General features: G+C 41.0%; 1 protein-coding gene across 3 annotated transcripts in view; it reads left to right on the forward strand.

Moving 5' to 3' along the window:
- The window catches only part of PPEF1 (protein phosphatase with EF-hand domain 1), an 829,637-nt gene that overhangs the window by 536,611 nt on the left and 268,536 nt on the right, over positions 1–24,490 (forward strand). For all 3 annotated transcript variants that reach the window (XM_044073062.1, XM_044073063.1, XM_044073064.1), the window contains one exon: positions 8,434–8,583. In XM_044073062.1, the coding sequence (XP_043928997.1) occupies positions 8,434–8,583 (150 nt within the window). The remainder of the gene's footprint in view (positions 1–8,433; positions 8,584–24,490) is intronic.

Below are 24,490 nucleotides of genomic sequence, written 5' to 3' on the forward strand. Positions count from 1 at the left end.
CTAGGCCAATGGCCCTGGAGCCTTTACAGGCCTAGCCCACAGAAGTGCCCTGGCATCATGCCGCCGTTAGATCCCGGTGCCTCTATCAAGTAGAACTACTGGAGTGATCCCCGGGGTGAACTTTCTATTTCCCATCCACTCATCAATATTTCTCTTGAAAAGGGCCAATGAGGTGCTCTGAAGAGAGAAAGAGGTATGGATTGCCATATTAAGGGGCTGACTACATAAAAGCTATGATTGCTGCATTTTATGCTGGAAATGACTGAGTGTAGGGTTGGGTCATGGTTTGGATAAGACCAGGGGTTGTAGATATTTTCTCTTAAAGAGTTTTGGTTAATCAGTTGGAAAAGGAAGGAAACAAGAAACATGGGGGCTCTTTGCTGAACCAAGAATCAATTAGTTTTTTTTTAAGAACTGATCAGTGATGTTCAGATATGGAACTTTGAGACAGTAGTCTCTCCTTTGATAGTCACATTGCCACAGTAGTCAGGAAGTTCTTCTACATGGCACACCTCATCATAAAAGGGTTTTCATCCAGGAAAAAAGAGGTCATTGTTCCCCTCTACTCATCACTCATTAGACCCATTATAGAGTACAATGCCCCTTTTGGAATGTACCTCACAAGACATCTGCAGCAGCTGGAAAGGCCACAGAAGTACCTCACAAAGAGGATTACTGGCCTCAAACAAATGCCCTACTCTGACTGCCTCAAAAAACTCCAGCTTTACTCCGTAGCATATTGCCTACTCCGAGGTGATCTCTGCCTAACATATAAAGCTATGTCAGACCCAGAGCTGTTGGACATGCTACACCTAAAGAAATCCCAATCCCTCTGAGCTACACACTCTAGGGACCTAAACCTTGTCACCACAATAAACAGGACATGCTGGAGGGATAGATTCCTGTCCCAGAGACTTCCTATACTCTGGAACAAGCTACCCATCTATGTCAAGCAAAGTTCTTCATTAGCACTCTTCAAGAAAAATCTTGATGAGTGGATGGGAAATAGGAAATACACTCTGGGGATCACTTCTGTGTCTCTGCTGGACAGTGACACAGGAAAATAACTTTCTTGGGTGGTGTAAGCTATGGAACCTTGCTGGCTAGGCTTATGTAGGTCCTTGGGCCAAAAGCCTAGTATCTACCTATGAACCTATAAACTGGTACATTTTCTTGGGAGTAGTCTTAACACTTTTTGAGGTGAATATTATATGTTCTGGTACTAAGATATGACATCATTGACATTGTATGTCAACATCATGGCATAGTAAGAAAAATCTGACTAAAACTCAGCTTTACAAAATGCAGTTGACTGCTTGGACACTGGACATAGCTGGTTGGGGAGGAGGGAGAGGCAGTGCCTGGGGTATGATCTCTGCTTAGAATTTACAGTGAGCACTATGGGGATACATGCTTGGGGTGTGATCTCTACCTGGAATTTACAGTGAGCATTATGGGGATGCATGCCTGGGGTGTGATTTATATTTAGAATTCTAAGTGAACACTATGGAGATGCACACCTGGGGTGTGATTTCTACTTAGCATTTACAGTGAGCACTATGGGTATGCATGCCTGGGGTGTGATCTCTATGTGCAATTTACAGTGAGCTCTATGGGGAAGCATGCCTGGGGTGGGATCTCTACTTAGAATTTACAGTGAGCACAAGGGAAAATGAAGGTGCTTGTTTTTAATGGGTAGAGCAGATGGAGGGGATGCCACTTTTGAAAGTATAAGACATACCAAGACACACCCATAGTAGATGCCCATTGCATGGCAATCCCTTGGGCCTCATCAAAGAAGTGCATTGAAAAAGCAATAGTGCTTAAGAAGCAAGATCAAGGAACGATCCCCACTCCTCTAGATGTGGCATGTAGGACAACAACAACTAAGGCAGGAGTATGAGTAGTGAAAGAGCAGGCAGAGGTTTCTGCAGATATCATGGAAATGGAGGGTGATGGAGTAAAATAATGATGTCAGCAGAAGAAAACTTGGATAATGACACACTGGTGTGGATGATGCTTGAGACAGTGCTGGCTGATGTTTCTGGGTTTCCTGGGGAGAAGTCATGGAGCATTGTGCAGAAGCCCCCCCCCTTTTTAATTTCACTGAATATTTTTTAATACTGTGCCAAGAATGGATTTGTTCCTGAGTCAGGGTATGATTAGAGTTCAAGAAATTAGTACTGCTTCAATCTTTGATGTTTTTCAATAGTGCTCTTCGCAGCACCTATGATGTACTCAAAATTCCCTTCTTCTGTAGTTCAGATATAGTTGTAGATATAGATATTAAATTGGGTGCTTTGTGTGCACCAGGGCTTAATGAGCAGTTATAATAACCAATGGGGGTTGGGATATGGGTACTTAAATGTGATGTAATGAGTGTTTATTATCCACTGATAAAGGCTTATAGCCAAAAATGGTATGCAGGATGTGCTTTTATGTGAAATATTAATATATTAAATTATTATTGGAAAGCTAAAGAATGGTGCTGGCTGTTTTTGGTTTGGTTTCCTGGGGAGAAGTCATGGAGTGTTGTGCAAAGGTTCCCCCTTTGTTTTAATTTCACTGAATATTTTTTAATACTGTGGCAAGAATGGATTCATTCCTGAGTCAGGGATGTTTAGAGTTCAAGAAATTAGTACTGCTTCAGTCTTTGATGTTTTCCAATAGTGCTCTTCGCAGCACCTACAATGTACTCAGAATTCCCTTCTTCTGCAGTTCAGATATAGTTAGGTACCATGTAGCAGATTTAAGTATGCCTGAAAATTCTTTTTTATTAACCTTGTTGCTCCTATGTCTATCTAAGCTTTCTAAATGTCTTTATCCCCCATTGCTCTAGTTTCTGCTTGCATATCATGGTGTTTTATGACTTTCTGTTTAATTTCTCCAAGTCTTTTATGTTTCCAATACCATGACTGGAATGGATGCCATTCCTAAGTCAAAGTATGATTAAAGTTCCTGAAATTAGTATTGTTTCAATCTTTGATGTTAGCCAGAAGAGCTCTTTGCAGCACCTGCAATGTGCCCAATAATGACTCCTTCTGCAATTTGTATGGATTTACATGTATTGGTAACATATCTAAGTATGATTGCATATTCTTTTTTATAAGACCCATTATTCCTACTACTATTGGAACTGTCTGGGTATCCTTCTCTTACATTGCCCTCATTTCTGCCTGTAGATCCTGGTATTTTATGACTTTGTGTCTCTGTACACAAGACACCATAGTCACTGGGTGTAGCAATTTCAATGATCAATGCTACTTCTGTCTTCTTTTCCTGGAGTACTATATCTGGTTTTCTCGCATCTATTTTTTGAGCTGTTGATAATGGGTAATCCCATGTGTAAACTTCATCATTTTCTGTAATGCTTTGTTGCTCATGTTTCCAATGCTTCTCAGCTACCTCAATATTATAATGTTTGCACAATCCCCAATGTAGCAATATTGCCACATTATCATTCCTTTCAGTGTACAGTCCTTTTGCCACGAGTGTATCATACCCAACAACAAGATGTGTGACTGTTTTGCAAAACCTGCATTTTTCTGTTTCTCTTACATGTTCAATGGGCTTTATGAACCACTAGAATGCCAATATTAACCTTTTGTCTTTTGGTTTAAATTGACTTCTCCTTAACTATTCCTTAATTCAGTCCTGATCAGCATGAAGTTGTTCCAAGAGTTTTCTGTACTTGCAACTATATTTATGCAGTTTCCACATTTCTTGTCTTCTCTTCTGATCCTTTACCTTATATTGTTTCTTCTGTTTTTTTTTTTTTTTTTTTTTTGGCACATTCGGTTGCTGCCTGATTTTTAGCTACTTCTGGTTTGATTTCCATTCCTGCTTGATGCTGATGTGCTTCCGCTAAACTAAGCAGGGAAGTCACCTTAGACTTATTTGCCTCATGTTTTAAAACTTTCACTACGTTTGGATCTTGTGAGGTCAGCAGATATGTATGCAGTCCTGTGATTGCAGATCTATACATGTAATCAATTTTGAGGAGGCCCATACCTCCTTCAGAACGGGGAATATATAATCTTGGTACACACTGATTTTTTTAAATCATTTGATAAGCATGGAACATTTGTATTGCTTTCTTGTCCAACTTATCCAGTACCTTTTGGGGCTAGTCAATCAATCCAAAACTGTAAGTTATGACAGGATGAGCAAATTGGTTTATTGCCTGGACTTTGCTCCTAGATGTCAAAGCTGTTTTCAATATTAATTTTAGTCTTCTAAAATATCCCTTACTAAGTTTTATTCACATTTGTTCATCTTCTATTGTTGACCCTTCACCAATTCACAAATATTTATACACTCTCTCTCTTGCTCAAGTTCCCTTATATCACATTCCTGTCCCAGACAGATATTTTCTTGGTGCTGCAGCTTTCCTGCTTTAAATGCAGCTTTTGCACATTTATCAAGACCAAATGATATTCTTATATCATCTGAGAAAGTTTTGATCACTTGTAGTTTTGCTTTCAATTCCTTGTCTGATGAACTATATAGTTTTAAATTATCCACAAAGAAGAAGGTAAGTCTTTACACTTTGTTGTTTTCTGGGAGCCAAATTGTAGCCATGACCAAATCTGTTAAGTAGAATGCTTAAGGGTAAGACAAAAGAGCAGTGTTGACAAAGAGCCATCCTGGAATACTCCCCTTTGAACTTTTAACCTGGGAATAATAATTTGTCCTTTATCATCACTCACAAAGTGGTTTGCCACTGCTTCAAGTCGCTATAATGTAATTGATCAGTGTAGGGTGTGTCTTACACACTTGTAAGCACTCTTTTATCCATGAATGTGGTATGCTGTCAAATGCTTTTATGACATAGTTATATTCTTCCCCTTTTTACAGTTCTCCATTATGACTTTTTTTAACAAGAAATGAGCCTTTGTTCCATATGACTTTCTTTTGTTACCCTTTTGTTCTATTGCCATGATTGAGTTTTCTTCTAAATGACTATAATAATTGGAGCATTTCTCCCCGGGCCTCCACTGAAAAAGGACTTGTGTCCAGTCAGACTTTCCTGGTAAACAAATGTTAGTTAAATAAATAAATAAATAAATAAACCTGATAAACTTCACCAAGGTCTTGAGGTTTGGAAAACTTGGTATCAGTCTGTGGTTGTCATTCAGAATGCAGAAACTCATAATGACTGTATTAGAATGCAGACAGGTCAGAATGTAGACACAGGGAAGTGTGTTAGTATTAAGGCATGGAATGTGCAACTGTTCGTGGGTTATGGTTAGAGTAAGAGTTAGGCAAGGGAATACATTTAGTGTTGTGTTTTTGATGGCGGATGTACCCGAGCCTGAGTTGTTTAGTGGTAGTGTTATGGAAAGGGTTCTTTAATGGTAAGGTGCAAGGTAGGGTTAGGGGTGGAGGCATGATTAGGGCTAGCATACAGTAGTAAGGTGGGCAATGAAGCTCTAAATAAAAAAAAATAGAGTTAATTGTTCTTATAAAAGGTGGAAAATATAAACATTAACTAGTTCTCATAAAGGGTGGTAAAAAGTAGAAATATTAACTGGTTCTCATATAGAGCGGTAGGCAAATGGAATACAGTTGCAGTTTCATTAAGGGAAAACTGCAATGTTATAAATTCCAAAAAGCATATGAATGGCTATTATGGAAATAAATATTGAAAGATCTGGCTGGAAGACTTAGTGGCATGAGCCATGTCTGCCTCTGATATGATTTTGTGCTGCTGTGGTATTACTTGTGACAGACTAAATATGATAAAGCAATGTTTTTAAAAAATTTTAAAAATGGATTTAGAAATCTTAAATCTGATTGGATGTAAACCATACCAATGGCATGCATTAACTTACAGAACGAGCCCATAAAATGGTTTTACTTGAATTGACTGAAACCCAATTCATCACGGCTTGACTTATCAACCATTCATAGTGAAGCTGCAATTCCACTAACAGTGCAGCGTCTCATTAATATGTCAAACAATGGCTTTCATATATTGACTTCATATAAGTTTAATCAATAAGACAAGCCAATGATTTTGCTAGATTAAGTCTGTTCCCCATGCTACTGGTTTGGAGGGAGTTTGCACCCCCCAATACATGCATAACTAGAGCAAGATCATAAGACAGCAGGGGAGAAGGAATTACAAGTATTTTCTCTTTCCTGATGCTGTATGCTTTGAGGTAAGTCAAGTAAGTGGGGAATGCAGCCCATCATGTTGAGGGTGCAGTCCTCCACATTTGGGGGTGCAGGGGACCATGCCCTCCCAAATACTTCATAACTGTTTTATATTACCATTACTACTACTACTGAAGTGGCAGAGTTCCCATCCTTTGTAGATCATTGCTAAAATCTGAGATACTGTTAGGGGTTTATGTACATTTCTGCATGGCACCATGGAAGAATATCGCATCTGTAACCAAATTTAAAGGGGAAGGGGGCACTAGCAAGAGACTGCAGGGTCCAACACTACTCTTTGGATCTGTAAAAGTATGTCTTTATAGAAAGGATTGACACTCATGGAATTAAGTGCCAGAAAAGTGGAGGGAAAAATAATCCATAGAGCCATTCAGGAGGGCATTCAAGAAAAAATGAAATGGAAAGAGAGAAAACGTAGCTGGAAGAAAGGCAAAATGTGGAATGCACTTACTGGGCAGATACTATTAAGGTTTATTGTCTCCTGCTGAAATCAGGCAATTGTAGTGCAAATTTGCAAATTTACCACAAGCTCTGGTTGGTGATATAACTGCTATTTCTTCATTCCAAAACCTTCCGTACGACCACTGCACTCAGAAGAATGCACATTTCAAACATGTAGCCTATATAGGGCTCAATATAATGTAAACAAAACAGTGTAAGAAACTTCTCTGTGTCGAAGACTTTCAGTCCATATATTTCTAGTTAATCACTGTATATTAATCAGATCAGACATCTGATTAATATACAGTGATTAACTAGAAATATATGGACTGAAAATCTTCCACACAGAGAAGTATCTTAGACTGTTTTGTTTTTAGACCCACTACACTTTAATGGGTTGTTTTGAGACTTCGGGGATACCACAGTGATTACTTGTTTTTTGTTGGCACAATATAATGTCTTACCACCTACCCCTTCACTTTTCAAATACCTTGCAAATAGTCCAGTGTTTTTTCCTGTCTTATCTACATTTTAAAATTTGGAACATATTTTGGTGGACCACACAGTAGAGATGTGAGTGACATCAGTGACCCTCTATTTTTCTTTTTTACATAAGCTGTCCCACCGCAGTAACTGATGCTTTGTGAACAGTGTGCTCACATAGACTTTGTTTTATGGTTGCAGTGCATGCTGTTAACAAAGTTGGATTTATTAAAGCAAATATATAAATAGGAAGAGATTGAGCTGCTGAAAAAATTACTAAGAATACTTTTATAAAGTGAGGAGGAGAAAAGACTAGTTTATTTTCAAATGACTAGTAATTAAGTAGTATTGCTTGATAATAATGACAGAGTACCATATGAAGGCCTCAGTCATCAAACCCATGCAGATATGCTTGTTTAACACCATAAATACTGACTCCATTTCCAGCAGATGAAATATTTTTTTCAAATATTGGCAAAAAATAATGCGAAAAACTTGCAACGTAACTTTGCAAACAACTTCTCTAAGTATAGTAACACCCTTTTGGATAGATCCTGTTAATCAGTATCAGCCCTTCCAAATGTGATGCCTATGCTGCCTGTAGCACTGGGCCTCAGAACCTTTCTGGATACTCTGATAATGGCATTCCCAATAATAGCCAGTCTGTTTAGTATGGTTATCTGCATAATAATGATTTATCTGCTATCAGTATATGAAAACTCTAATGATATGTTACTCTAACAATATGTTACATTTTTTTAATGTTGTTCTTCCTGGTTTTGCTGTCATGTGTTATTGAAGAATACTATGTAATTTAAGTGATTAGATGGATACAGTGACCAAATTAATGCTTGAATCCATTATGAACCCGTAGATGTTCTGAAGTCAATCACATTTTTTATTTTAAGTTTAGCCAACATGCTATGGCACTATTATGGTTTTACCACCTATTTACTCAAAATTTAATATTGGGTAGTTCTCTGTGCAGCAGTAAACTGTGAATTCATTATACATCCATGAATATTAATCATCTACTACTTATAAAGTCATGACTGCAGCAAGCCTATGACATTAACTATGCGACAACAGTATGTCCATGGTGCGGCACCGTAGCTGAAGTGCATGCCTGTGAGTGTATTGAGTGAAGCCTGTTAACCAATGTTTGCAAAAGATCTGAAGGTGCATAAAATTTTTTTTTAGTGCAAGTTATGCTATATGCAAGTTATTCTAGCAGATTTATAGAGAATAATATTTTGAGTAGGCAGGTGTGTGCAGTATTATAAAAAATACATGTTATTATACTAATTAACAAATGTACTTATCTTCCAGTCTCATGGTAGAGAGATTTTACAGCTTCTTCAGGAGGTCTTCAGCTGGCTACCCTTAGCAACAATTATTGACTACAAGGTCCTGATACTACATGGAGGGATATCTGATACCACAGACTTGGAGTTTTTATCTTCACTAGACCGACACAAGGTAGGAATAGACTGATACACAAGTTTTCCACAATACAGTTATAACTCTGGCCAAGTCATTTTTGATGAATTAGCTAAATGACCGATGTGTTTAAAACACACTGATCATGAGACCCACTGAGTCAGTTGCATGTTGAGAAGAAATACAGTGAAATGAAAGGGCACAAATGCAAATGCATTAACAAATAAAAACACATACAACATGTTAGAGAAATGGTTTATTGACCCAAGGTATGATTAGTGGACCTGTAAGAACTATAAACAACTGAAGGTGAAAATGAAGTGCAACATAGGATAATAATTCTGAATATATTTCCCATAGTGTTATAAATGTTTATCTTGTGTACTCTGCCAGTTTGCACTACCCTCATAGCAGTAGTTTTTATAAATGTTTAGAAGCCTCAATAGGGATTTGTTGTGCAACCCAGCTTAAAATTGGTAATAAAAGTGGAAGTAGGATAGATGGATGAATTAACCCAGTGAACTGTGTGAACTGGCTGAATATGATGGCTAGTTGGTAACTCCTTAATGGGCTCTACCCCTTTTTCTACTGATCTTGAAGCTGATTATAATAAATATGGGGAGATAGGTTATTCACACATGGCATGTACCCCTTTCAACAATATATGTACAAAGTCCTTCACTCTCCAAACTTCTCAGCTCCTTTCAATCCAGCATACTTGTACAAGATTCTCACCTTACAAACGTGTCTCACACTACTTCAGCAAATGTGCAAGAATTTAAGTCTTTGTGGGAGTCTGAGAATGATGAGGGATAGCTCAGACTCCCCAAAATTCTTAAATTATTGCACATTTTCTCCTGTTTATACATAAAAATACCAAACTTCAGTTCAAAGAATAAAATTAGGGTATAATAAACCGTCAAAGTGCAGTAAGTGGGGTGTGTGGCGGATATGACAGATATAAGATATAAATTTAGGGAATGTCCTTATGTCATGGCCATGTGGGAATACAGTTCCACTATAATATCCTATGTACTAGACTGAAGACTTCCTTCCTCTCATTCAATGTAGTTTACCCAGGTAAGTTCCATTATGAAGCTGCTGCCATGGCCACATCTGGTAGCAGACACTACCAAACTTTGCACTGCAGCCAGAAAAACAAAAAAGAAAAAAAAAACAGGGAAGTACATGGAGGAAAGATTATCAGTCGATTACAGCAGACATAACAAACTGCTTTTACCCATTCTTAAAGTAGGGTACCCTTATAGTGAACATGCTTCTGAGTTGGCCAGATTTTCCACCTACTCTGAAACGTGTAAATGCCTGGTATTTGTGACCTCACAAGAGAGGAATTCAATGAACAGCATTTCTGATGAAATGCCATTTGTTGAAGTGAGTTTTCACTGATTTAATATGCACCCACTTACTGATATGGCTTATTCAACTAATATTTGCTTCTTGCAAAACAGTATACTTTGAAGGAATAGAACAGAATATTTTTTCACATATGCAGATACAAACTAAGAGATGAAATTGAAAAGCTAAAATTTCTTGTTAATGTAAACTGTTCTCTGTAATTATTTTTACTGCTTGCTATTACATTAGATACCATGCTTTGCAACTGTTCTGCTCTGAATATATTTAAGATTTATTTAATTATCTTATTTTATTTAAGATGCAAAAAATGGGAGATTAGATGAAAGGGTTTAATACCCTCACCCCCAGTAAATTGATTTTAGCTGTTTTACCATCAGATGACTTTTTCAACTGTTTTATCATTCTGACAGGTTATGCTTTTCTAGATAACCTAGATCCATAAACAACACATATTTAGCAAACAGTACAGTATAGAATAGTAGTGTCATTTTATGGTTTTCATGGAGGTTCATCACCATAATAAGGTAATGCTATGTAAAAGAAGCCAAACTAGATTTTGAACAAGACATATTGGTACATTATAGAAAAGGTTCTTGTTTCATAATGCATTGTAATACTCTATTTTAAGATAGGCAATTCTTTAATGAAGTTGCAGATTCCCAAGAACAGTTAGACTGAACCAACTTTAACAACTGCTAAGATAAATGTCAGAGTTTTATAGAAGCCATACGCTTATTTTTTTATATTGACAACATTATGCATGGCATATTATTTGTGATGCAAAACACCATTGTCAAGTAGATAGAAACTTAAACTGGCTAGAGCTAATCAATATTCTTGCCTTTTCTCACCTAAAAGTAGTTGACATTATCTTTTGTATTCTCTGTGAAAGCTGCACTACTAGCAAAATACTAAAATCATGCCCTACTCTGATGGCAAAGTCCTCCCCAATTTAACAACCCAATCAAATAGCCCCAAACCAAAGACCCCCTCTAATTAACTTAGTAAAATAATCTCCTAACTGAAGAAAGCTACTCTGAAAACCAGTATCCACCAACTATTCACCAAAGTCAGTCCTTCAATTAGCTAAGGTTAATATCTTAAAATGCACTGTAATATTATATCCTGTAAGTTGCTGACCTGGGTCTAAAGCTCTTAGCCCTGAAAATTGTACTCTGCCCCCATAAACTGTAGTTTACAAACCCCTTGCAAGTGTACAAATTACAGTCTAACCCTAATCTACTACCCAGTGTTAAAAGCAGTTTAAAAATACAGCATAACATACATTTAGTGTAAACTTGGCTTAAAAGACTACCATAAAGTTACCTAAGCATAAGGAAACACTTGCACTTAAAATGCACTGTAATACTATATTCTGTAAGTTGCTGACCTGGGTCTAAAGCTCTTAGCCCTGAAAATTGCACTCTGCCCCCATAACCTGTAGTTTACAAACCCCTTGCAAGTGTACAAATTACAGTCTAACCCTAGTCTACAACCTAGTGTTAAAAGCAGTTTAAAAATACAGCATAACATACATTTAGTGTAAACTTGGTTTAAAAGACTACGATAAAGTTACCTAAGCATAAGGAAACACTTACAGTCTGTATTTGCCCAGCTGCGCTCGCCTGCGGCTCACTCTGCTCCACTCCCTGCTCCCAATTCCCACCCACCCCAGTACCTCTACATTTATAGGTACCTAACCACACCCTTACTACAATACCCTATCAGCTTTCACCCCCAGTCCCTCTCCACCCTGTTCCTCCTCCTATCAGCTCTTACTTACATACTCTTTCCTCCCACTCTAATATACCTAAATTGGTCATCAGTTCCTGTACTACAGTGTCAGTCAAACAACTGATCCCAGCTACCTTTCTCCTTCTCTCATAATGTCCCAATACTATTTACTACCCATTCTGCTAGGCTCATATGTACTCACCCTGTACAAAAACCATATGCTTATTGGTTATCAATACCCTAAAGGTGATACTATCACTCCAGAGATAAAGCATCCCACCTTCAACCATGCCCATAAAAATGGAAACAACTCAGTCCCTTGCTCACTCTTTCAGCATACCAAACCCAGGCACCACAGCCCTAGATCAAGACAATACTACAAACTCTTAAACTTCTGAGGCTTATTACTAAGTACAAACCCAGCCTCATACTCAGTGGTGACATTCACCCTACCCCCGATCCATCCACCTCTGATGAATATACCCCATCCAATTGCAACCTAGACTATCAAACTAGAATTAGTAGACCAACAAACTCTCTCCTGGCCTGTCACCTTAATATTAGGAGCATTAATAATAAAATAAGATACATGAACTGCATGCTCTCCTAGGTGTCCACTCCCTGGAAATACTCTATCAGTGACCTGGTTAAAACCTCACACAACTGATAATGAGGTGTTGCCTCCTGGGTGTAATATACACAGGGTGGATCATGTTTCTAGGAAGGGTGGTGGGGTAGCTATACTTTACAAATCTGAGTTAAATGTGACCAGAATTGTTAATCAGCCACCTCAGATCAACAACTATGAGATTTTTGCCAAAAGATTACAGCTTAACAAAAATAAATGCAATCATCTGTATGTACATCCCCCAGGCAACAACATAGACAAACTTGAAGACACCCTCCACTGGCTATCATGTCACTACCCCCAAGAAACTCTACTGCTTGGTGACTTTAACATAGACTGGGGCACCTGTTCCTCACAATCCCCCTCTATCCATATTAACCTGCATGCTTTCACACAAACCATAACTACCCTAATGAGGCTAGGTAAACCCAACCAAAAAGAAACCATACTCGATTGGGTTCTTGTAAATAGCAACCCACAACTGTATACTGTGGATACTCTTCCCAATAACCTAAGTGACCACCTCCTCACTTATGTCATTAAGCAAAAAGCCATTATCCCACAACTTCCCATAATCAGAAAAGTCAGAAACAATAAAGACTTTCACCCTGCCAAATTCCAACATGAACATATCTCCTGTAATTGGTCTATGCTAAAACACCTCCCCCTGGAGGAGAGAGTTGCATATTTTAACAAGAAATTTCTTGAAATCCTAGATCTACATGCTCCTGCCTGCTCGAATCAAACAAAATCTAAAACTGCACCATGGCTTACTAAAGAGATGAGGCAAAAAAATCAATAGCAGAAACAAATTATGGGCCCTATGGTGCTCCACTAAAGACCCCCATGATCATGTTAAATACAGGCAAGCTAGGAATGAAACCAAAAATCCTCTCTAACAGACAAAAAACAATACTACCATAATTTACCGACAGTTAACCAGAACAATCCTCAGAAGTTCTGGGCATGCCTGAACAATCTACTTCACCCTGGAAAAACAAACACCCCCATCCCTGCTGCTACCATTGATAAATCTCCACAGGATGTCTCAGACTGCTTTAACTGTTTCTTTACTGAAACAATTCAAACCCTAGCTAGCCAACTACCTCCTAGCTCTGCCGGCCCTGATAATATCACCCCTCTAAACCAACACTCATTTAGCCTCCAACCAGTGCCCACATCACTCCTATGTTCTCTCCTAAAAAAATTAAAACCCACCACACTTGCCGCTGACCAACTCCCCACCGAGTACCTCCAAAAATCAGCTGATGCCATTGCCTGTCCTATATTGATTCTAATTAATCGGAACATAACAGAGGCAAAAATTCCCACCTTATGGAAAACAGCCTATGTAACCCCCATTACACAAAGGAGGATCCTCCATGAATTTCTCCAATTATAGACCAATTGCTCTACTTTCCCCACTGGCAAAAATAATGGAAAAATGTGTACACAAGCAACTCATGCACCACCTAATCCAAAATCACCTCATGGCTGATACCCAACATGTGTTCCGACCACATCACAGCACAACCTCGGCCCTCTTGGCTTTCACCAATACCATAAACAACAACCGTAACAACAATTATATCTCTTCTGCCCTCTTCTTGGATCTCTCCAAGGTGTTTGATATGTTAGATCACCAACTTTTGTCATACACCCTGAAAACCTTCTATCTAGATTCCAAAGCCCTTCTATGGTTTAAATCCCACCTCAATGGGAGGCAGCAGGCTGTACGCTGGAAAGACAAACACTCTAACCTTCTACCAAACACCCTTGAAGTGTCACAAGGCTCAATATTAGGGCCTCTACTGTTTTCCAACTTTATTAATGACCTACACACTGTCATCCCAAACGTCAGCTGTATCCAATATGCTGATGACTCCACCATGTTTTGTTATGCTACATCTCCTTCGGAATTGAGGTTTGCTACCCAGTCCACCTTTAATACCATAGAAAACTGGCTCGCTGAATGTCAACTGTTATTAAATAAAAAAGAAAAACAAAATGCTGTTTTTCTCACCTACAAAGGTCTGCTGCTTTTACCTTCAACATTAATGCGAAGGATAGCACTGTTATCTCCCCCAACCCCTCTACAAAACTTCTAGGAGTCATTATTGATAATAACCTAAAATTTGACTTGCATGTCATTCAATTAATCAAGAACATCAATAAAGAAACTAGTATCACTGTATAGAATAAAAGCCTTCCTAACCCCTCCAGGCAGGATTGCCATAGTCCACACCCACCTAATCTTAATACTTCTAAATGCCTCCCCCCATTTCTCTAAACAAGTCGATCCTAAATAGATTGTCATCCTGTTACAATCACATTGACAGGATTGACACTGGACTGCCATTTCAAACACACCACTGCATTAATCTCAAACAGCTTGGGTGGCTAGAACTTCCCAGTCTAATCATAGGTTCATAGGTTCATAGGTAGGTACTAGGCTATCAGCCCAAGGGCCTACGTAAGCCTAGCCAACAAGGTTCCCTGGCTTATGCCACCCAAGAAAGATATTTTCCTGTGACACTGTCGAGCAGAGACACAAAAGTGATCCCTGGGGTGTATTTCCTATTTCCCATCCACTCATCAAGATTTTTCTTGAAGAGTGCTAATGAAGAACTTTGCTTGACATAGATGGGTAGCCTGTTCCAGAGTATGGGAAGTCCTCTGGGACAGGAATCTATCCCACCAGCATGTCCTGTTTATTATGGTGACAAGGTGTAGGTCCCTAAAGCGTGCAGCTTGGAAGTATTGGGATTTCTTTAGGTGTAGCATGTCCAACAGCTCTGGATTTGACATAGCTTTATATATTAGGCAGAGATCACCTTGAAGTAGGCGATATGCTGCAGAGTAAAACTGGAGTTTTTTGAGGTGGCTAGTGTAGGGCATTTGCTTGAGGCCAGTAATCCTCTTTGTGAGGTACTTCTGTGGCCTTTCCAGCTGCTGCAGATGTCTTGTGAGGTACATTCCAAAAGGAGTGTTGTACTCTATAATGGGTCTAATGAGTGTCGAGTAGAGGGGAACAATGACCTCGTTTTTTCCTGGATGAGAACCCTTTTATGATGAGGTGTGCCACGTAGAAGGACTTCCTGACTACTGTGGCGATGTGACTATCAAAGGAGAGACTACTGTCCACCTGGGTCCCAAGGTCTCTTATCACACATTCAGTGTTAAGTAGATTGCTGCCTATGTGGTAGTTCATGGGTACAGGGTATTTATCAAAGGGGATGACATTGCACTTTTTGGCATTGAGCTTGAGGTCATGCCTCTGACACCAGGCATCTGTCTCAGCGAGGCCCTTCTGTAGGATGTCCACATCATTTGGGGACTTGACAATGGCTCCTAGTTTGCAATCATCTGTGAACTTCATTAGCCAGAGGCTTTCTGTGTTAGCCTGTACTTCAGAGAAGTAGATACCAAACAGGAGAGGTGCCAGGATGGAACCCTGTGGTACTCCACTTGTCACGGCTTTGAAGTCAGATTTGGAGTCTGCAACTTTTACAGTGTGGGTTCTGTCAGTGAGCCAGTTGGCAACCTATATTGTGATGTAGGGATTCAATACAACCTTCTGACTATAGCTAAAACATTTGTCTATAATCCAGATAATATACCATCCCTAAGGAATATTATCACCCCCCCATAATAATCAGAGACTGCTTAGATCCTCAAACAAATTACTAATTCAGACAATCAAAATTAACAATACAGCTGGAGATGCCCTCTTTGCAGGTATAGTTTGGAATCTCATTCCAGCCGACATTACTTCGCTCTCCTCCCTTTGCCAATTTAAAACCAAACTCAGACATCTGGCACTAAACTGGCTTTGCCACTGTAACAACCCTGGGTAACCCTCCTCATAAATGTATATAATATATTACTTTCTGCGTATTGTCAATGTATTTCCCAGACTTAAACCAGGGATAACTTTACCTGTGAACTTGTCTGTCTCATGTTTTTTCATGTATTCTCTGTAAATAACTTGCCTGTAATTATGTCTTCATTGTTATAATTTTGACTCTGACTACCTTGGAGCTTTTCTCCCTGGGCCTCCACTTAAAATGGACATGTATCCAGTAGGACTATCCCGGTCAAAAAATGTAAAATAAATAAATAAATAAAAATAGCCATCATGGTGACTCTGGCTCTCTAATGAAACATAGGCCCTTGCACTGTTAAGTACTAATATGTGGAAAAAAGACAGAAACTGCAGGAGAAGAGAGAAACTCAAACATCACTGTTTTCCTTTCAATCTCTTTTTTAGGGGGTAAGCCTCCTGCACCCTCTGATTGGGGGAGCAAGCCCCCTATACCCTGAACTTTAATATACTAACTCTGAGCTCACCATACCTCCTGAAAAAATGGAATGTTCTGGGAAATGGTAATCTCAGACAGTATATGTAAGTCTGTTTTTTTTTTTTTTTTGGTAATTTGGTCTCTGTGTTTTGGTACTTACTCTAGTGGGTCCCAGCATTTCAAATTGAAAATGTAGCTAGATTATAGAACTCTGCCCTAGTCATTACACACAAGTCTCCCACCATAAGCAATTCAAAATGCCCCTCATGATCCATTGAATGATTAACTGGATGTGCACCTTCTGACTAATTCCATCTAAGTCCTAAGCAGGATTCTTCTACTGCTTAACTAAAATTCAGTCTGTATACTTTACCTGTATCTGTTGCCCCACTGTCATCCATCATTACCTGTCCAAGCCTCAGCTCACTGACCAGCCATAGTCAGACACAGCATCAGCTTTTCCTAGGGCTGACCTGGCACTTCCCAAGAATTTCCTCTTAACTATTCCTTAGCCGACCTAGATATTAGGGCAACGTGTCTCTAGTAGATTGTATCTGACAGTGAGTCATTCACTGTACTGGTTCTATGGAAATTCCTGCCTTAGTTATACCTACAATATGATAACCCAGAGGCTGTCTCACTATTTTGTTTATTCCATGTTGCCGTATACTCTACTGTTTATATATGGTATAAGAATTATGTATAAATAATTTTCTCTCTGAATACTAATGTCAGTAGATATTTTCACAAACAAAATTGCTTAATAAGCACTGCTATGTCAACTGCATCTCATTGTGTGTTGCTTTTCTAATGTGCAGTTTTAAATGATGGGACCCAGACAGTTGCACGATGGCGGCTTCTGTGAGTTAGTTTATTGCAAAATTATTTTACTGTTCACTTTTCACATTAATGGAGTCTAAACATACCTTACTCTTTTGTTAACATGGAGTTGGAATATATGGGTTGGGAGCTTTGGGGAGGGGGGTGTCTTGTCACATGAAGAGTGAAGTGAGCAAACATACTCTGAGTTTTACAGAAAGTAGCTTCTAGAAATGTAATTGCATGATAAGCACACACTAAAATTTCCTTTGGCATATTGACAAGAATGTATAAATGATCTTGTGTCTCCATTATCTAATAGCTGCAGCTGCAGCTTTTTCCCCATGTCTCTAATGAGAAGATGTTTTACAAAGTTGGACTATCCCAGTAAAAATGCAGATACATAAACAAATGGTTTATCCAATCCTTGCAGTTTTTGTTTTTAGAGAAGGTATAAATGTAGCTCTTGCAAACATGAATATGATGAGACAAGAAGACATATAGTCCATCTGATGTTATCCATGTCACTATTCCTCACTCTTGGGTCTTGTATCTGACTTGGGACTCAAGCCGGCAACTTTATAGACAACTTCTAGGCTCAAGCTCCTCTCATTCCCATGATCCTTTGCTGCTCTCTAACCTTTCAGATCTTGTTTGCAGTGATCAGCAACAGACGTATGTTTCTTTGGCTCAGCTCCTGTAGTGGGATAAGTAGCATTATTTTTCAAAATTTTTGCTTTATAGAATTTCTTTTAGTGTTTACCTAGTGTGTTATTATTAGAGTTCTGTTCTTTATCAGTAGTTTAGTCCCTCCCCTCCCATTTTATACTCTTGTTGTGTAGTTCTGTTTTGGCACCCTTCTTCTAGTAGTAGTTGCTATAGTCTTTCTAGAGTAGTTTTTTATGTAGTTTTTTGGTGTAGTTTATTGTTTGTGTTTACTGTAGGTAGTTTATTTGGCTGTGTTTTCTGGTACCAACCTCTGCTTGATTCTCCAGTCTCGAGTTAGCATGCCCCTTTGGCTTAGTCTCATTTTTCCATTATGTCTGACAAGCCTGTCAGTTTTAAATGGTGCTCCTCATCCAGTTGGAAGAAGCCTGTTTTGCATGAGGAGTGCTTTATTGTTTGGGCACTGACCACCTAAAGGTTGAATGTGACATTTGTGCTGCATTCAACCCAGGGCTTTGGTCTAGCACCAAAACAAACTCCTTTTGAAAAGGTTGGCTCAGAGGGGTCCCTTGGCTCAGTCCCCCTGCCAAGTCTGGACCCTCAGAGCACAAAAGGAAGCACCCCCTGCCTCCGGGGTCCTCATCCTCCTCAAAGGCAAGTCTGTCAGACCCTTAGTGACTCTGACCAACTCCAGCCTTGACCTTGTCGGATCCGATGCCCTTGGGTCCTAAGATCCACGATGCCCTTGGATCCGCGGCTTCCGCTGTGAGGCCATCAGATAAGAGGTCATGGGAATCCACTCCTAGATCCAAGGTTTCTGGTTTTTGGCCTTTGGATCTGGTTATATCCAGGTGGGCCATGGATCTGGCTTCCTCAGATCCAGGTCATGTAGGATCCAAGAGCCCAGGTCCTACCTTGCCATCGGATCCAGAATCAGTGCCAGATCCCAGAATCATTACTGAGGATTCCCCTCGGGCTCAAGGTGGTCCACTTTCTCCTCCAAGCACAGATCTTGTTCTTTAGAGGGAGGTCCATGTGATCTAGGCACCCATCCCTGGCTAGGTCCTCTGCCCCCTCTAGGTCCTGCAGAAGTTTACTCCCTTCCAATATGGAGGGGATGATGATGTCCTTTTTCAAGGCTCAGATTGAGTTGGGGCTTCTTGCATCCCCTGCCCATCTGGCTACGGGGTCATCTCCTACCCCCTTGTTGATGTCTTCTCGTCTGACCAGGTTGGTTTTAGACTATCTGGCTTTGGATCACACGGGAAGGGAGACAGAGATCCCTGGGGACCTTTCTGTCCATGCCTTGTCTGTGTCCCTGACTACTTCTGCTCAACCTCCCCTTGGGCAGATGGAAGTCCTGGGTCTGAGTGGTCACCCTGAAGTCCTTTGATGGGGGTCTTGGACCTATTTTTTCAGACTGGGCCTTTCCCCTTGGTGCTTCAGCCCTTGACAGTGCAAGGCTGCTACTAGCCAGAGGCCCGGAGGTTCCTGCCTGCTCTGGTCCATCTCCCCAGGCAGGTCTTCCCGCTGGAAGTGCAGATGGGGCATCATCCAGTCCTTCGACTTTTCGGGTCATAGGACTTTTTCCTCCCAGAGAGTTTCCTCCTCAGCCTTCCAGGAGCCATCCCAGTCCCTCTGAGTGGACCCCACTCATCCTGTCCCAGGTCAACCCTCTTGCGCTAGCCTTCAGGTGGAAGCTGCCCTACTCGAGGTCCCCCTGTCTTCCGAGTCCTCCCCTGAGCCACCCACTGGAGGAAGTTCCTTTGAAGAGATCATGTAAGAGGAGACACTTGGACTGCTGAGTCGTTCACCAAAGATATGGACCTCAATGAAGGTAATGGGACCCCAGATCTCTGCCTGAGGATGTCTCCTTTGGGAACATTTTGGAAATCCTTAAGCTTAAGGGCGGTTGGTCTTCTCTTCCCCCATACTCTGAGGAGCCCATCTTTCTGAATGCTTTCAGAATGGAACCATCTACCTACTGGGGTTCCCCCCTGCAGAAGAACTTGTACACCTTATTGCCAGCAGGGCATAGAAGGAGTCGGATACTGTGCAACCTGTTCCCAAACATGCAGACAAGTTTCTCAGTCCCCTGTCTGACAAGCAGTTCTGGTCGAAAGGTGTACCAGTCAATGCAATCATGGTAGCTTCCGCCACCAAGAAAGAGCTGGTGGAACAGAGCACATCTGTCCATACCCCCAATCATGAATCTCAGGCGATTGACAGGCATAAAAAGTGGGTTTTTGCCTCAGTCTGCAGGTGCTTAATTACCTGGCACAGTTCACCTGACTGCAAAGGGACCTAATCAAGAAGCTTACCACATCCCTTTCTGAGGTACTGCCTGCCGGGGAACTAAGTGCACCCAAACAGTCCATACATTCTTCCCTGGCTAATTCATCGATGAGGCTGATTTCCAACGCTATGGAAGGGGCTTCTTGAGCATCCAACACAGGTAACACTATTTGGCATCATGCTTGACTGTGCCTTTGCTGATTTGGAGTCCTTTAAGGTGTTTTTCACCAGCGCGCACTTTGATGGTTTTACCCTGTTTGGCCCTTCTGTCAAAAAGACACTTGCCTGCAGCGAGCAGGAAGGCAAGAACCTCTCAGCTGTAGGAATCAGGTTTTCCACCCCTCAATGCTCCTTTTCCAAGATGCAGGTAAAAATACAGTAAAATGTGGTTTCACAAGCTGCAGTCAGCCTTCCAGGATGCTCAGGATGAGACCTTCTTCAGAGATCGGGGGAGAGGGTTCAATGGCAGGCACCACCCCAGGAGCAGAGGGGTCTGCAAAATCAAGGTTCCAAGGAACCCTTTTCTGATAGGTCCCAACAGCATTCCTGAAGAGCTGCCTGACTGTACTTTCCTGGAGGCAGTCAAGGGTCATTTGTCTTTGCATCCTTTGGCCTAGGCAAGTAGTAACAAAAGATCATTGGGTGCTAAACATAATTTCTAGGAGTTATTCTATTCCCTTTTCTCAGTCTCCACCTCCAGTCAGGAGATACCACCCCAATGCACCACTCCATCAGAGAGCTAATTCAGGAAAAAGTGCTCAAGCTTTTTTGAAAGATAGCCATCCAAGAGGATCCCCCCAGGGAAATGAGAATCCAGAACTTATCCTCACTTCTTTTTGATGCCAAAGAAGACTGGAGACCTACGTCTAATCCTTGACATCAGCAAACTCAATTTCTATGTCAAGAAGTCCAGTCACTGTCCAGTCCATCATGCCTCTGTTGCACAAGGATGATTGGATGGGCTCTGTGGATCTCCAGGATGCATAGTATATAAAAATAGACAGGCACTCATGGAGACATCTCTGCTTTCAAGTAGAGGGCAATCACTACCAGTTCAGGACCCTGCCCTTTGGTCTGACCACAGCCCACCCCCCCTGTGTTCAACAAGTGCATGGCAGTAGTCACAGCTCACCTGAGACTGCAGGGATTCCAGGTGTTCCCATACCTTGACGATTGGCTCCTCACAGCTTCCATGAAGCATCATCTGGCCACTATCTCTTAGTACCTACTCCAACTTTTCGACCAGTTAGGGATTTCAGTGAATCTCCAGAAATCAAACTTGATTCCATTTCAAAATCTGGAATTCATTGGAACCCAGTTAGACACTGTGTTGGAGACTGCAGTACTCCTGCTCCACCGGGTCCACCTCATCAAATATCATGTGCAATGTCTTCTCAATCTGTCTCATCCCCAGGCCCATCTTATTCTCAGGGCCTTAGGGTCCATGACAGCAGCAATCTCTCTGGTGCCGTTAGCCAGGTTCTACATGAGGGTTCTACAGTGGACTCTATTGGTTCAGTGGTCCTCCCTGTCTCACCTAATGACAACCCCAATCTGTCTGACACTGGAGTGCAGGCATCATCTCCTTTGGTGGATTCAGTCTCCTAACCTCCTAGCAGGCAGACCGTCCCCCCCCCCCCCAGCACTGTAGTGACTTCAGATGCTTTTCAGTTGGGGTGGGGTGGGAGGCATTACCAGCGAAAGACAATCCAAGGCATGTGGTCCTCCATGCAGACCAAACTGCCCATAAATTTACTGAAGATGAGGGCAGTCCTCCTCATGTTGCAAGCTTTTCAGGAGTGCCTCCCTCTGGGTACATTGCAGTTCACATGGACAACATGGCTATTGTGTGGTACATCAACAAACAAGGGGTCATACATTCATATCTGCTTTGTCATGAGGCCAGGAGAGTATGGGAATGGGCAATGTCCTTGGGGTGCTTTCTTATTGCAACACATATTCCTGGACAGTCCAACATGCTGGTGGACAGACTCAGCATGGCAGTCTTGAGTCCTCATGAGTAGTCCTTGAATCCTTCGGTGGTGAAAGAGATCTTCCTTTGCTGTGGTCAGCCGAGCAGTGATATGTTTGCTTCCCCTCACAACCAGAAATGCAGATAGTGTTTTGACCTTATTCCCCCAGATGGGAAGTCCCCCAGGGATGCTGTTGTCCATGATTGGCCTCCGGGTCTCCTTTATGCCTATCCTCCTATACCTGTCATTCCCAGAGTACTGCAGAAAGCTCATTCCCACAAGGCCACCTTGATCCTCATCACCCCTTTTGGCCTTGACAGGTGTGGTTCCCCCTTCTTCTGTCTCATTTGAAGCACACCCCCCCTTGTTTACTAGATCCCATTCCAGATCTGATTTCTTTTCCCTCTCAGCATCTGATTCCCAACCTCCAGATGCGACGGCATGGTTTGTCAACTTCCAGTAATCCTAAATCAGCCCAGGCTACCTTCTCCCATTAAGAACATTATCCTGGCCTCTGAAGGCTTCCACTAGAAAGATCTATGCCAGTAAGCGGAAAGGGTTTTCTATATGGGATAAACAGCGCAATCTCAATCTAGCTTCAGCTTCTATTTCAGATATATTGCTCTTTTTGTCCTTGCTGTTTCAGGACAGAGCTGGCTTCTCAACAATCAAAGTGCAGTTGGCAACTATTTCCAACTTCTATGTTTGCGAGGAACCTACCTTCTCTTCTCGCTTGTGTAAAGCTTTTTTAAAAGGGGTTTTCTGCTCCAACCTCCTGTCAAGGATCCTTCCCCTCCTTGGGACCTTTCCTTTCTGCTGCAGTCTCTCACACAGAGGCCATTTGAGCCTGCTGCAACAAACTATATCAAATTTTTATCATGGAAGACAGCTTTTCTAGTAGCCATAACTTCAGCTAAAAGAGTTTTGGATTTGCAGGCTCTTTCGATCAAACTGCCTTTCATGGTTTTTGAACTAACCCTTCATTCATGCCTAAAGTTGTCAAAGAAGCAAATCTGAACCAGTCAATCCAATTGCCAGTATTCTTCATAAATTTTGCTAATAAAGTGGAATATCTCTTGTGTACATTAGATGTGCACAGACAATTATGTTTCTACTTAGATAGGACAAAGAGTTTCCACAGTTCTGACCAGCTGTTTGTGGTGTTCTGGATCAGGTGGTGTCCAAAATAACTATCTCCCATTGGATTTTGATGTGGATTTCCTTTGCTTATTCATCCAAAGACTTATCCTTACATGGTCCAGTTACAGCTCATTCCACTAGGTCAATGGCTACATCAGCTGCCTATCTTGCCTGTCATTCCATAGATGACATTTGTGTGGCAGCCACTTGGTCTTCTCCTCACTTTCGTTAGCCACTATAAACTTGACATTGTTTCCAGGAACAGGGCTTCCTTCAGCTCCACAGTTCTTTGGCGTTTCCTTCCATGAAGCCGCCCAGAATTCAGGGTAGCTGGGGACTTTGACCCAAGAGTGAGGAATAGTGACATGGATAACATCAGATAAACAGTTATGTACTTACCATAACTTGGCATCTGTGTTATCCTATGTCACTATTCATCACTATCGTTCCTTCCTTCCCCTGTCCTGTGAAATCTAGAGGATATGGAGATGTCCAATCTGGTGGTCAAGATCATTCTTAGCTGCTTTCTAGCTTAAGGCAAATTCAATCTGAGGGTTTAGAGGGCAGCAAGGGATCATGGGAGTGGTTGGAGCCCGAACCTAGAAACTGTCTGTAAAGTTGCTGGCTTGGATCCGAAGTCGGATCCAAGAACCAAGAGTGATGAATAGTGATATAGGATAGGACAGATGCCAAGTTATGATAAGTACATAACTTTTTTTTAGCATGTCCTCTGACAATATATTTCAAGGTGACATAACCCTGTCTTTCATTTTCTGTCTGTGAACTAATATTTATAAAATGTCTTTGCAATATTCCTCTATCCCTGTTTTCTTTTTTAAACCTTCCTAGCAACTCACAGACGATAATTCAGTATATATGATATTCCTCTTTATTCTTCTCTACTCCAGTGTGCACTTGTCAAGCTCCTAGGATTTTTTTGGGTCTATATTATTAGTTCGAACCCACAATTGTCCGAACGCCGAAACAAACTGGGAAGTTTGAAATGTCAAAAT

Source organism: Protopterus annectens, chromosome 5.part1, assembly GCF_019279795.1.
Source record: "Protopterus annectens isolate FY-2018-M chromosome 5.part1, PAN1.0, whole genome shotgun sequence".
NCBI classification, from domain to species: domain Eukaryota; kingdom Metazoa; phylum Chordata; order Ceratodontiformes; family Protopteridae; genus Protopterus; species Protopterus annectens.